At 42.7% G+C, this 14,758-nt stretch overlaps 1 protein-coding gene across 8 annotated transcripts in view; it reads right to left on the bottom strand.

The window, feature by feature from the left end:
- Nucleotides 1-14,758, bottom strand: part of szt2 (SZT2 subunit of KICSTOR complex) — a 186,204-nt gene that overhangs the window by 127,833 nt on the left and 43,613 nt on the right. For all 8 annotated transcript variants that reach the window (XM_053430322.1, XM_053430326.1, XM_053430325.1 and 5 more), the window contains 9 exons: nt 14,315-14,505; nt 13,823-14,056; nt 12,766-12,844; nt 12,514-12,602; nt 9,308-9,476; nt 9,042-9,159; nt 7,821-7,934; nt 7,431-7,634; nt 7,125-7,222 (listed from right to left, as the gene is read on the bottom strand). In XM_053430322.1, the coding sequence (XP_053286297.1) occupies nt 7,125-7,222; nt 7,431-7,634; nt 7,821-7,934; nt 9,042-9,159; nt 9,308-9,476; nt 12,514-12,602; nt 12,766-12,844; nt 13,823-14,056; nt 14,315-14,505 (1,296 nt within the window). The remainder of the gene's footprint in view (nt 1-7,124; nt 7,223-7,430; nt 7,635-7,820; nt 7,935-9,041; nt 9,160-9,307; nt 9,477-12,513; nt 12,603-12,765; nt 12,845-13,822; nt 14,057-14,314; nt 14,506-14,758) is intronic.

Below are 14,758 nucleotides of genomic sequence, written 5' to 3'. Positions count from 1 at the left end.
ATTGAATTTTTCGATAATACTTAGGTTGATAAAAAAAAAGCACTATTGAAGGAAATGAAGGAAACACAGATAACAGGTCTCCAACACGCGCACAAGATGGCGTGTGCATTTTAAACTTCTGGGCTATCTTCCTACTGGACTTCTTGAATTCAAGCTAGGTATATTCTATAAATAAGCTTCTCTGCTAAATTACTATTGTTTCTGCTGTCTTAGGTTAACTAGATTGATAGTTTCAACTGTTTGGTCTCACCTTGAATTGTATTAGACAGGAGCTTGTTAGTTTATTAATTCTGTTCACTGCTTCTAGTTTCACTCAGGTGATTGAGAGTTAAAATAGGATCCAGCTAAGGTTAAATTACTTGCTTTTTATTCCAATTCTGTTAAGGACTAAATTGTATTTGACTTTCTATCTCTTGAGGTAAATAGCCTTTGTCCAGAAACAGTTTCTGGCCAAATACGAGATTTGGGGAAACTCACTGATTAAAGGGACAAGTTTCTTTTGTTATTAAACTCTGTTGAGTTTCTGCTGCTGGGCCATTAACACCAGGTGGCTGATTGGCTCATGAGCAGGGGGAGTGGTCAGCACAGCTGTAGCCAACCATCGTCAACTCTGGTTTAAAACCAGGAAATGCCTGGAGCGTCAGCTTAAGCGTCTGTGAAGACTCATCGTGTGAAGACTCGGAGGATAAAGACAAAGGAGTCTTTCGTTGGAGGCTTCGGAGGAGGCTTCGGGGAGGCTGAGTATTAAGCTGCATTTTATTTTTTGAATATGTGTAAACTTTCCGTGCGAATTTCTACTCGTAGATACTATAGGCCTTGCACTCGTTCACACCAACACCGTAACCTTTCCTCTCTTATCTATCCAGCCCGTTCAACACATACCAAACACCTTGTCACAGTGGGCCTATGGAACTCTCAGTCAGCTACCCGCAAGGCAGACTTCATCTCTGGCTTTGCTACACAGCAATCGCTTGACTTCCTTGCTCTCACTGAGACCTGGATTACACCGGACAACACATCCACCCCAGCTGCTCTCTCCACTGCCTTCTCTTTCACCCACACACCAAGACCCACTGGTAGGGGTGGCGGTAAAGGTTTACTCATTTCGCACAAATGGGGTTTTCCTCTCTTCTCGCCTCCACTATTTACCCCAACATCTTTTGAATTTCATGCTGTGACAGTTACTCAACCGGTACAATTAACTATTGTTGTTCTCTACTGTCTTAGACGTCCTCCTGTCAAACTTCCCAGAAAATGGCCCTGCACTTAATCTTCTGGGTGACTTTAACATCCAGACAGACAAGTCATCTGACCTTTTATTTCTACTGTCTTCTTTTGCTCTCTCACTCAGTCCTTCCCCTCCTACACACAAAGCCGGTAACCACCTGGACTATATTTTCACCAGAAACTGCTACAACCATCTAACATCTAACCTCACTGTAACCCCTCTTCATGTCTCTGACCACTTCTTCATCTCTTACTCTCTCCCACTATCTCAAACCAACAACCCTACCACATCCACAGTCTGCACCTGTCCGTCGCAACATTCGTTCACTCTCTCCTGCCTCTCTAGCCTCCTCTGTTTTATCAGCCCTCCCTTCCACTGATTCTTTCTCACTCATGCATCCTAACTCTGCCACAGACATTCTCCTTTCTACTCTGTCCTCCTCTCTTAACTCTCTCTGTCCTCTTACGTCACGACAGGTCCGCAAGTTCTCCCCAGCTCCTTGGTTGTCTGACTTGGTGAGTGCCGACAGAGCAACTATGCGAGCATCAGAAAGGAAATGGCGGAAATCTAAACACCTGGACGACCTGCTCGCTTATCAGTCTCTTCTCTCCTCTTTTTCTGCCTCTATTTCCACAGCCAAAAGCACTTTTTACCAAACTGCAATTCAATCCTCATTTTCTAACCCCAAGGAACTCTTATCCATCTTTTCCAGCCTCCTCGACCCCCCCAGTCCCCCTCCTCCTTCCTCCCTTCTACCAAGCCACTTTGTCAACTACTTTACAAAAAAGATAGATGACATACGCTCTTCATTTTCGGATCCTCCTTCTATAAACACACTTTCATCAACTTCATCTTCATCACCTTCGCTTTCCTCTTTCACTCCCCTGTCTCCCAATCAAGTTCTGACCTTGGTAACCTCCGCCCGCCCGACCACCTGCCCCCTTGACCCCATCCCTTCTCACATTCTCCAGTCTATTGCTCCTGACCTTCCTTTTCTTACCCAACTTATCAACACTTGCCTGTCAACTGGCTGTTTCCCTAATTCTCTGAAGGAGGCAAAAGTAAATCCTCTCCTGAAGAAACCCACCCTTGACCCGTCTGAAGTAAATAACTACAGACCTGTCTCTCTTCTTCCCTTTGTTTCCAAAACTCTTGAGCGCGCTATCTTTAATCAACTCTCCTCCAATCTTAACCACAATAATCTTCTTGACCCTCACCAGTCTGGTTTCAAGGCAGGTCACTCAACTGAGACTGCCCTCCTTGCTGTCTCTGAGCAGCTTCACACTGCTAGAGCAGCCTCTCTCTCCTCTGTCCTCATCCTTCTAGACCTCTCTGCTGCATTTGACACAGTGAACCACCAGTTCCTTATTTCCTCCCTTCAGGACCTGGGTGTGTCAGGCTCTGCTCTCTCCCTGCTCTCTTCCTACCTCAATGAACGCACTTATAGGGTAACTTGGAGAGGATCTGTGTCTGAACCTTGTCCTCTCACTACTGGGGTCCCTCAAGGTTCAGTTCCTGGTCCTCTCCTCTTCTCTTTGTACACCAACTCTCTCGGCTCTGTCATTCACTCACATGGCTTTTCCTACCATAGCTATGCTGGTGACACCCAACTAATTCTGTCTTTTCCCCGATCTGAAACACAGGTAGCAGCACGAATCTCTGCCTGTCTGACCGACATCTCTCAGTGGATGTCTGCACACCATCTAAAGATTAACCTTGACAAGACTGAACTACTTTTCCTTCCAGGGAAAGACTCTCCCATCCACGACCTGAGAATTAACTTTGACAACTCCGTGTTAACCCCCACTTAGACTGCTAGGAACCTGGGTGTGACACTCGATAGCCAACTCTCCCTTACCGCCAACATTACTGCAACAACACGGCCCTGTAGATTCATGCTTTACAACATCAGGAGAATACGCCCCCTTCTCACTCAGAAGGCAGTGCAGGTTCTGGTCCAGGCTCTGGTCATCTCACGCCTACATTACTGCAACTCCCTCCTGGCAGGTCTACCTGCTACTGCCATCCGACCTTTGCAGCTCATCCAGAATGCAGCAGCTCGACTGGTTTTTAACCAACCTAAATTCACTCACACTACTCCGCTCCCTTCACTGGCTAACAGTGGCTGCTCGCATCCGCTTCAAAACACTAGTACTTGCGTACCATGCTGTGAACGGATCAGGTCCAGTCTACATCCAGGACATGGTCAAACGTTACACCCCAGCGTTCCCTCCGCTCTGCTTCGGCTAATCGACTCGTTGCTCCCTCACTTCAAGCTAAACACTCATCAAAATCACAACTGTTTGCTGTCCTGGCTCCTAGATGGTGGAATGAACTCCCCATCGACATCCGGACATCTGAAAGTCTACAAATCTTCGGCCGAAAACTAAAAACACACTTCTTCCGACTTTACCTTGAATAATAATAAAAAAAAACTAACAACTCTTTGAAACTAACACTTTAGGCGCACTTACAATGGCACTTACTTATAGCACTTTGTAGTTTTGCTTTATTTTGAAGAAATTGTACTTTCTTGATTCTTGTCGTCCTGGGTCTGTACCCTTGGGGTTGATGCACTTATTGTAAGTCGCGTTGGATAAAAGCGTCAGCTAAATGAAATGTAATGTAATTTAAAAGATGGCGGAGTTAATGCCAACTCTCAGCCAGACGACACGGCAAGGATAAATAAAGTTTGGAAGAGATACAGGACATTCGCAGAGACACAAAACATCAGCTAAATGACACTTTCTCCTAACTGTCCAATGTTAATAAAAAATTTGAGGCAGAGACACACATTAGAAGGGTGGAGGATCGAGTCCAAAACTTGGAGGAGGTGCTAAGCAAGATCATAAAAGCGATGGATCAACAAGAAATGAATTACCCGACAAAGAACGGAGATCCCGTCGGGAGAGAATGAGGGTATTAAATGTTCCCGAAGGAGCGGAGGGATAGTCTATTATGGAGTTTGTGGAAAGGTTAATATAGGACACACTGGAGATCCCCCCCAGCTACGGACGTTAGCATTGAGAAAGAGAAGACAAGCCACGGTCAATAATATTCAAATTCCACCTATAAAAAACAAAGACGAGATTCTGCGCAAGGCCTGGGTAGACGAAAGAGTGCTTTTGAACGATGGACTAATATATTTTGATCAAGATTATCACCTAACAGTCCTGTAGAAACGTAAGGAATAGTATGAGTCAGGGTTCATACAACAATGAGAGGGGGGCGGGGCACTCCAAACAGGTCAATCTGAGGAGGGCTCAATGAGATTAAGACCGAAAAATACATCATAGTCTCGCTATATGGCCTTGGACCACCCCCAACCATAATCTCACCGGCTCCGGGGAGAGACGGCCCGGCTTCCTCGGCTACACCGCAGGGAAGTCTCCAATGCTCCCAGTGAGCTGCCCTTGCGTAGATCTTGATCTAAAGTGAGAGGGGGGCGGGGCACTCAAAACAGGTCAATCTGAGGAGGGCTGTTTTAAACAGGGTAAAAAGGGTGCTGTTTTAAATGATCCTTGTGGTATTTTGACCAAAATATGTTACAAACATTTCATTAAGTCCCCAAGGAACCATATCAACTGTGGTAAAATGGGCATACGATGGGTCCATTAATATATACTGCCCAAACTACTAAAATGGGATAAGATTCTTCTAGGTATATTTGGTGAGGTAAAAGACCCCGGGTTCAACTCAAAACCTTACAACTACCTAAAGAAAAGGGGTGATGGGGCCTCTCTTCTCTTTATTATTATTATTATTATTTTGCATTACAGATGAGGACAGCGATATGTTTTGAGCAACCCATTGTTTAAGGCCCAATGGAAAAATATTGAAGAGAAAATACCTTCCACCCCCATATACAGGCAATAGCTGATAACAATCTACAAAGTCACATACATACTACTGATAACCCATAGGGGAAGTGGACGCGTGAAGTATGGATAACCATTGTAAGAGAACATAAAGTAACATAATGGTTAGCTTATGATTCTGACTTCACACCAAATAAATTGGATAGATTAACAGATTGGACAGCTAAAGGAATAACAGCCATATGCAATACAATGAGAGAAGGCACACTGCTCAGTTTTGAAAGCATTAAAGAGAAACACTTACTAGGAAAACAAGACTTCTATCAATACTTGCAGAAGCAACATTATGTTAATATGAAGATGAAAAATATGACAGAGACAAGTACATATCTGATAGAACTGTTTAGAAAAGCATATATTTATCTATATATCTATAGATAAATAGATCAAGCCCGGGTTATATATAGTTTTTCTTCTTTTTTCTCTTTGTTCTATGTGAGTATACCTAAAATAGGCATCATCTGAAGATCTGTATATAAAGTGTAGATTGTCTGAAAGACATCTGTAAAGGTCTGATTGATGCCAACTATCAATAAAAAAAGGTATAAATCATTATGAGTTGATCAGTGTTGATATCGTGGCAGTGTCCAGAAACAAATCAACGTATGGTCACTGATAAGCATAAAAATATGATTGATTCATTGTGAAACTCTAGCGGGTTTGAGGAGCACAGCTAAGTAGGCGGTCTTTCACATGAATCCAAGACCACTCTGATGTGGTCTGAGTGATTTTTTTTCAGGACACATTGAAGAGGTTTAGTTTCCCAGGGTCCTTCACCTTTTTACTCCTGAGTGGGAAGTCTGCCCCTGGATTCAACTTCCAAAAACTATCAAAAGTTCATATCTGAAACCAGCTTCCATCTTCCCAGGGAAGAAGACAACTTTGCTCTCAGGAACTCCTGACCTCCACACATGCCCGCTAGACCACTACACTACACTACCAGTACCAGTGTTGCCACAGTTACTTTGAAAAAGTAACTTAGTTACTTTACAGATTACTTAATTTTAAAAGTAACTAAGTTAGATTACAAGTTACTTTATTAGTTATATTCAGCAGCTGCCGACAACACCCCCGCCGCCTCAACATAAAAATGACAACCGGTTTTGCCAACACTCACTTTATTAGAAACTGCCAGAGGGGACCCCCCACACGAACGGAGGGTTCCCCCAGCGGGCGCCGTAACTGAGGTGATCCGCGAGAAGGGCCCGACACGCGCCCAGAGCCGCTGACCACCGTACCCTGTCCCCTCCAACCGGTCCCCGCCTTCCGCACCGCCGACGGACACCGCCCAGCAGCCCCGCGGACGATATCCGGCCGATACATCAGTGCAACACTAGATATTAGATATTTCCCACGGCACACCTGACGATCTATCACGGCACACTAGTGTGCCGCTGGACGCTGGTTGAAAATCACTAGGCTACATGACTTCACTCCCAGAGACGCAAGAAGAAATCAAATATATATTTTACCATTTATGACAAAATAGTAACGCACAGTGACTTGGACAAGTAACTTTAATCTGATTACTGGTTTGGAAATAGTAACGCGTTACATTACTCGTTACTGAAAAATAGTGGTCAGATTAGAGTAATGCATTACTAAGTAACGCCTGCCTAAGGATCACCCAAAAAAGTGGGATTTAATAACAGCAGCCACGACACAGACTCTAGCCAGCTGATGTTTTATGCAAGAGGAGCAACAAAGCAGAGTAAATGTCCATAACTAATTATTAGGCTCAGAGGGTAGAGTAGATTGTCCTCAGGCAAGATACTTAACCCCTCTCCCGATGGTTGAGTTGACCATGTGTGACATGGTGTCTTACTCTCTAATTCTCCTTTTAGATTTCCACAAAACTACAGATCTATAATACTTCACAGTTAACAGTGCACTTCCTTGGGTTGTCAACATATACATGTACGTAAATTGTTATGTATGCGTTATTATATATATATATATATATATATATATATATATTTATATATTATTATAATTAATTCATGTTTTTATGGAATTACCTGTAAAGTGCTGGTAGATCCCATCACCTCTTTGCTGCTGCCAGTGGTGTGAAACGAATTCATAGTGTCTTGTCTGTCTGGAGTCTTTATACACTCCCCTGACACGATGCAAAACATAACAAGGCAGAAATTAGACTAGACGATACAGTAACTCATCAGGGGGACTATCTATGTATATGAAAATCCTGGACAGCACAACCTACAGCAAATGTCCTCACCTCAAAGCTTGTCAGGTCTATAATGAGGAAGTAAACCTTTTACAAAGTCACACTAGGAACAGCTGCAATGATATACAGACAAACTGACCTTTGATAATAGGAAAGGAAAATGGAGCGGAGTGGCCGTTTCGTTCTCGCTCTAAGATGTGCTGCATGAAGGCGACATGATCACTGTCAGCCAACAGGATCTCTCTGTCATTTTGCTCATGCTCCAGCCTGCTGTGGAAGAGGCTGAGCAGGAGCTCGTTTGGCAGACAGGGGGAGCCGTGATTCTGTTTTGTGTTCTCCATCACTGAGGACAAAAAGGACAAGGAGCATTCATTATATTTTTGTTAAAAGGAAATATTTTCTGCCTGGTATTATTTGACTATCAAGAATGTTATATACGTTTTTTTATTTAATTATAAAGAGCTATTTTTAAATGATTTATTATGTGAGGGATTTTTTTTATTTACATTTTTGAAGTAGAGTTTAGTACCTGTACTGAAAGTGTGGAAGAGGAGTTCAACCTGCTGGCATTTTGGAAGCAGCTGAATAAGGTCAAACTGAAAAGGAATCATGTGAACATTGTCCTCAGAGGCCACAGCACCTCCTGCATACACAGGAAAAACACACTTTGTTAGGCTACTGTGAATGAAACCCAACACTTCATGTTAATATATCCCATTCCACGCCTGATTCCATAGGAAAATCTGATGCGATGGAAAAAAAATTGTGTATATACAGACAACTTTAATGAAACCTAAACAAATTGACAATATTGGTTATGTTTACTGGTCATATTGTTTATTTATTTATACATACATATATATATATATATATATATATATATATATATATATACATACATATATTTATAGAACATGCTAAATGTTTGGATGTCTCCTGTTTTAAATAAAGGTTTTGGGTTCTCTGCCGTTGTCTTCTTATGCATTCTTATACATTTATTCTTATACTACCCAACAGTGATACAGTTGAAAAACGTCCAAAGTTAAATCCTTTGTATATGCACTGATATGTAAATTAATGCACATCAGTTAATAATAATAATAATAATAATAATAAACTTGTATTACTACTCATACTCAACAACTCTCATAATGTCAACAATGAAAACATTTACTTCAGATATATCAAGCACATTATGCTAATGATTTCCCCACTTAGCAAACTCGAATTTCAAGTATTCATATTGAGTGGTAATCCTGCTTTTTCTTGACTAAAGCATCTGTATGTTTCTACACCACCCCTGGACAGAATTTATGAAAATTCAGTATCTGCAGGGCAGTCTCATAAACTATATATAAAGATAGACAACATGACTGCTTCCCAAATCTGATAACGAAGTGCCTTGATTGCCAGCTAGTGGCTACCTGCAGCATACATTATAAACCCTGCCTCCTCCAATTAAGCAGATGTGAAAACGGCCAAACTAAAACAAACAATTCTGGTCAAATAGTAGTTATTATAACATTGATGTATGTATACGTTTTAATTACTTATTTGACATTATAAGAATGTGCTGGAATGTCATGATTGACTGCTCAGACTGACTCGCAAATAGTTGAGCGTGGGTATCAGAGAGACCTCACAGCTCTACCTCCAAAGGATATTAACTTTGCTTCATTTCCAGATAGTTGGAGGAAGTAGATATGTGTTGTCCATATTTATATACAGTGCTTGGTAAGTGTTGTATCACCTCTCACATCCTTGAGTCCAACTGGTAGTGAGCAGATCTGGTCCTTATTCTGACACAATAGGCTCAAATACTCAAAGGTCATCATGGTAGATATACAAGTCAGATCCCTTGGGAAAATCTAAAATAAGGCAGTAGGTTGTCATTAAATAAACATGCAAATAATCTTACATACAGGGCAGTAAGCTGGGTTCTTTGTATGTTAAAGGTTTACACTATAGCACAAAAAAACTCTTGAACAATCTGCAGTAGAATCTAGTTATACACACTGCTTGAGGGATTTCCTGGTAACTGAGGCCCTGGAAGTGGCGATGCTGGTCCATGCAGTTCATCACCACGCCACTCTGAGGTTCTACCCAGCACTCTGTCACCAGGCTCAGTTCTGTGTCCATGTCTACAGCCTCCACTTCTGTGTCATTATCATCATCGGTGGAGAAGCTGCAGTCCCATGAAAGACAAAAGGTAAGTTAAGTAATTTGACCATAAACTTAAAAATGTCTGAAATGACGTGTGTCTAGGGTATAAGTCATGGTTAAGTTTCACAAGGAGCTCAGTCACTATATAAAGTCAGTGTATAGTTGGTGTCAGTATTCATGAGGCGGATTCTGTTTAAATGACAAGAGACTGAACCCCAGCAAGGCAGCTGGACCAGACGCTGTCTCCCCCTCCACACTAAGGCACTGTGCGGATCAGCTGTCTCCAGTGTTCCCGGACATCTTCAACACCTCACTGGCTGAATGTGTTGTACCCGCCCTGCCTCAAAACATCCACCATCATCCCCGTTCCCAAGAAGCAGAGGATCACAGGCCTTAATGACTACAGACCAGTCGCCCTGACCTCTGTAGTAATGAAGACCTTTGAGCGCCTCGTGATGACCCACCTCAAGGCCACCACCAACCACCTCCTCGACCCACTGCAGTTTTCCTACAGAGCCAACAGGTCCGTAGACGACGCAGTCAACATGGGACTCCACTTCATCCTCCAGCACCTCGACTCCCCCGGCACTTACGCCAGGATCCTGTTTTTGGACATCAGCTCCGCATTCAATACCATCGCCCCAGCTCTTCTCCGTGACAAGCTGACACAGTTGAGCGTGTCAGCTGCAGGTGGTTCACTAACTTCCTGACCGACAGGAAGGAGCACGTGAGGCTTGGCAAGCTTGTCTCTGAGCCCCGGACCATCAGCACTGGAGCCCCACAAGGTTGTATGCTCTCCCCTCTACTCTTCTCCCTCTACACCAACAACTGCACCTCCAGCCACCCCTCTGTCAAACTCGGTTGTGTCGTTTGCTGATGACACAACCCTAATTGGATTAATCTCCAATGGGGACGAGGCCGCCTACAGAGAGGAAGTTAACAGCCTGGCTTCCTGGTGCAGCCAGAACCACCTGGAGCTGAACGCTTTGAAAACTGTAGAGATGGTAGCAGACTTCAGGAGGAGCCCAGCCCAAACAGCCCCCCTCACCATGTGCGACTCCCCAGTTAAAACAGTAGAGTCTTTCAGATTCCTGGGGACTATAATTGCACAGGACCTGAGGTGGACGGAGAACAACACCACCACCATCAAGAAGGCCCAGCAGAGGATGTTCTTCCTGCGGCAACTGAAGAAATTCAAATGCTGCGGAAAGTGATGGTTGAGTTCTACACAGCCATCATTGAGTCCATCATCACCTCATCAATCACCGTCTGGATTGCTGCCTTCACTGCCAAGGACAAGGGCAGACTGCAGCGGATCATTCGGTCAGCCGAAAAGGTCATCGGCTGTGACCTGCCGGCTCTCCTAGACCTGTTCCACTCCAGGACCAGTAGGAGAGCACGCAAGATCATTGCTGATCCTTCCCATCCCGGTCACCATCTATTCTAGAGACTCCCATCCGGAAAAAGGTTCCGGGCCATCAGGACTAAGACCATGCGCCATCTGAACAATTTTTTCCCCATGGCAGTGGGGCTCACAAACAAGACCCCTGCATCACACTGACTCTGCTGCACCCCCCCCTTGCACATAATTTATAATTGATATATTATTGGCACTATCAGCAATCTCTGCACCGTAGCACCACACATGCCCATAACTCTGTTACTGTATATGTTTTGTTCTATATTGTTGTTTTTATATTGTTGTTTTATGATGAGTACACTAACGAACGACACCAAGGCAATTTCCTGTATGTGCAAACATACTTGGCAAATAAAATAATTCTGATTCATAGCTATAGTAGTGGAGCCATGTGAGTGAATGACAGAGCTGAGTCTGAAACACAGGTAGCAGCACAAATCACTGCCTGTCTGACTTACATCTCTCAGTGGATGTCCGCACACCACCTGGAAATTAACATTGATAAGACTGAAATACTTTTCCTTCCAGGGAAAGTCTCTCCCACCCATGACCTGACTATTACTTTTGACCACCCAGACTGCTAGGAACCTGGTTGTGAGAAAGGTTCCGGTCCCGGCTCTGGTCATTTAATGCCTAGACTATGGCAACTCCCTCCTGGCAGATCTACCTGCAAGTGCCAACCGACCTCTAAAGCTCATCCTGAAAGCAGCATCTGGACTGTTTTTTAACCAACCTAAGTTCACTCTGCCTACTCCGCTCCCTTCACTGGTTACCAGTGGCTGCCCACATCCGTTTCAAAACATTAGTACTTGCGTACTGTGCTGCGTACCGATCGGGTCCAGTCTACATCAAGGACATGGTCAAACCTTACATCCCAGGTCGTTAACTCCACTCTGCATCTGCCAATCGGCTTGTTGCTCCTTCACTGCTAGCTAAACACTCATCAAAATCACAACTGTTTGCTGTCTTGGCTCCTAAATGATGTAACGTGCTCCGCTACAACATCAGGACAGCAGAAAGTCGACACATCTTCTGCCGCAAACTAAAAACACATCTCTTCCGACTATACCTTGAATTTAAAAAAAGGTAGAGATTTAGTCGCACTTATATGGCACTTAGCTGTAGTAGTTTGGCTTTCTTGAAGAAATTTGTACTTTCTTGATTGTTGTTGTTCAGGGTTTGTACCCTCATGGTTGAATGCACTTATTGTAGGTCACTTTGGATAAAAGCGTCAGTTAAATGAAATGGGATGTAATATTCCAATATTGCTAGATAATTACTTACACTGTGTGCAAAATTGGCTGAGGGACACCCCATTGACCTCTGTATTTATCTCAGGGAATCCATTTAAATGTGTTAATTTTTCTATTAACTCAATATTTATTTATTATCAATAACATTTCATAGCAGTTTTGTGTGTTGTGCATCAATAATTTCCCTGCAACGATAAGTTAAGATTTTCTGTGTCTGATTAAGGATAAAAGTCCCAAAAATAACAGCCGTTCTGGAACATTAAATTGACAAATACAAAGTCCAATTCAATCCTCATATCAGGCAGATAAATGCATGCGGACACAGTTCATGATGACCAATTTTTTTAATTAAAGTGTTTTATGCAAATAATCACTCCCTGTCTTACCTGTCCTTTGTTGAAGCAGAGTGGGGTGGAAACAGGATGTACTGAACAATACAAGAGTGACTCTCTTTGTTCATGTCTCCTGACATCCCCTGAAAATTGAAATTTGATTTATTAGAGTCTAATAACAAGTAATACCACCTAGAGAAGAACATACATATGAGAATGCTGAATATAAAACAATCCAAATGAAACAGATGCAAAATTTCAACATTTAGTATCCTAAAAGAGAGTTTATTTGCTAATGTTCTCTACCTTCATTGGCAGTTCGATCACCATGTTTACGATTCCCTCTCCACTGGCAGCAAAGTGGAAGCCTTCCGATATACGGATGCTACACAGAGATTAGGAGAGTTTTTTAGGCAACAAATTATAAAAAGCTGCTTAGCTCACATAAAACCAACACAGCTGTATTTATTTGGGCTTTTATGTGCCAAACAATATCAATTCTGAATAAGCAATGGAACAGTGCTCTGTAGCAGCGGGGGCTAGTACTTAGCCCCCATACAAGCACTTAAAGTGAAACCACCAGGTTTTTTGTCAAGACAGGCAGGAACACAGCACATCCCCATAAATCCTGTTTATTTTATGTGTATTATGTTTATTTGTGTATTTGTTTAAATTTTCAAAACTTTTGTTCAGCCCAAGTTCAGCCCAAGTAATTATATACTCACCAATGAATAGTTACAATGTTTAAGTATTTTATAACCAGCAACGCCAGACTGAGCAAACGGCCCATGCCAAACATGTTTAAAACAGGCACTGCAATAGTAATCTTAAATGTCATACTGTATACTGCTTTCAGACACTAGTCAACTAAAATAAACCCTTTCTCTACCCTAAGAGGTCCACTCAACATCCCTGTTAGAGGTATATACAATATATTATACAGCTAACAATACATTTTTTGTGTATATTGACTTTTTTAGCCACAGCAAGCGATCCTCTGCAGGATTCACTGTGAGCAAGTGTGTGTGTTCATTTTATATCATGCGACTAAAACAAAAACAAAAGAAGAAAAATAACTTTGCGATGAAGATGTCTAGAAAGCTTCTGGTGATGAGGGCCGACACTGCTGGTTTTTGCTGTAAACAAAAACCATGAGGTCTACCACAGCGGTTGTAATACGATACATCCTGAATCTGCCTGCTGCATCGTCCCTCACCTGAACACTCTGGAGATAAATGTGTAGTTGTGAATGCATATAAGAGGAGAACCTCCTGTTTGTTGACCCAATTCTGTGGACATCCCCCGGAGTTCATGGACACACAAAATTAACACTTCCTGAGAAAAATAAAGTGCTTGAACTCACTCAGAGAGCATCGACAGGATGTGAGCAACAGCTTGCATTGCCACAGCTGATCCTTGGCTGCTCTGCACGGCCCACACCCAGCGCTGGTGCAGGAAGTAACGGGACAGGGAGGCCAGGTTAGAGGAGGCTGTTCGGTTGGCTGCCATGCTTAGTGGCACAGCTCTGCTGGAAGGCTGGAAGTTCTCCATGTTTAAAATGAAGGGGGTCTTAAAGTCTACCGGCAGCTTCTCATACCTGCGAAGCATAAACAATTCAAGCCTCCCTCATGCAGAGAATACATTATCATGGCTTTTTGTCTGAGCTGTACTCATTCCATCTTGCAGCCATTCTTAACTAATACTTTTAATTCAAGAACTCTAACAATACATGAGCTGAAAAAGAGAGAAAGAGAAAGAGCACAAACTCTGACTGACAATATATTTAATGTATTGTACAGGACCTTTATTTGTTCATATTTCATGTGTATTATGAATTCCAACCACAGTCACTGACCTTATGAGAAGCTTCTCAAGGGGCTTGTTCAAGACTACCACACATGGTCTGTCTGACAGCACAGGCTTGGAAGCAGGAATGGAAGATTTAGATGGAGATTGATTCCTTTTGGTCTTGGGGTTGGCCTCTTTGTTTTGAACACGGTGAGGAAAGCGAAGTTTGAGGATCTGTTCTCGAAGCTCATCGACAATCTAATGACAGACACGAACAGTGACGTACCATTCTTTGAATTATAAATGGAAACCCATTAAAAAAAGCATTTACATTAAATGCACCTGATGTTGAGTCTAAAGGTTCACGCTTAAAAAATGTACTCAAGGTGCACTTATTAACTCTTCAACAAGCTTTCATTCTTATTTAATTTCCAACTCACAACATGCATGTCTGCTGCTTTATTTTCTACACTGGTATTTAAAACACTAATGACATATGTCTGGTAAATGT

This window comes from Pleuronectes platessa, chromosome 9 (assembly GCF_947347685.1).
Source record: "Pleuronectes platessa chromosome 9, fPlePla1.1, whole genome shotgun sequence".
Classification (NCBI taxonomy): Eukaryota; Metazoa; Chordata; class Actinopteri; order Pleuronectiformes; family Pleuronectidae; genus Pleuronectes; species Pleuronectes platessa.
The sequence above is the reverse complement of the archived record's forward strand: the minus strand, read 5'-3'. Positions and strand labels throughout refer to the sequence as shown.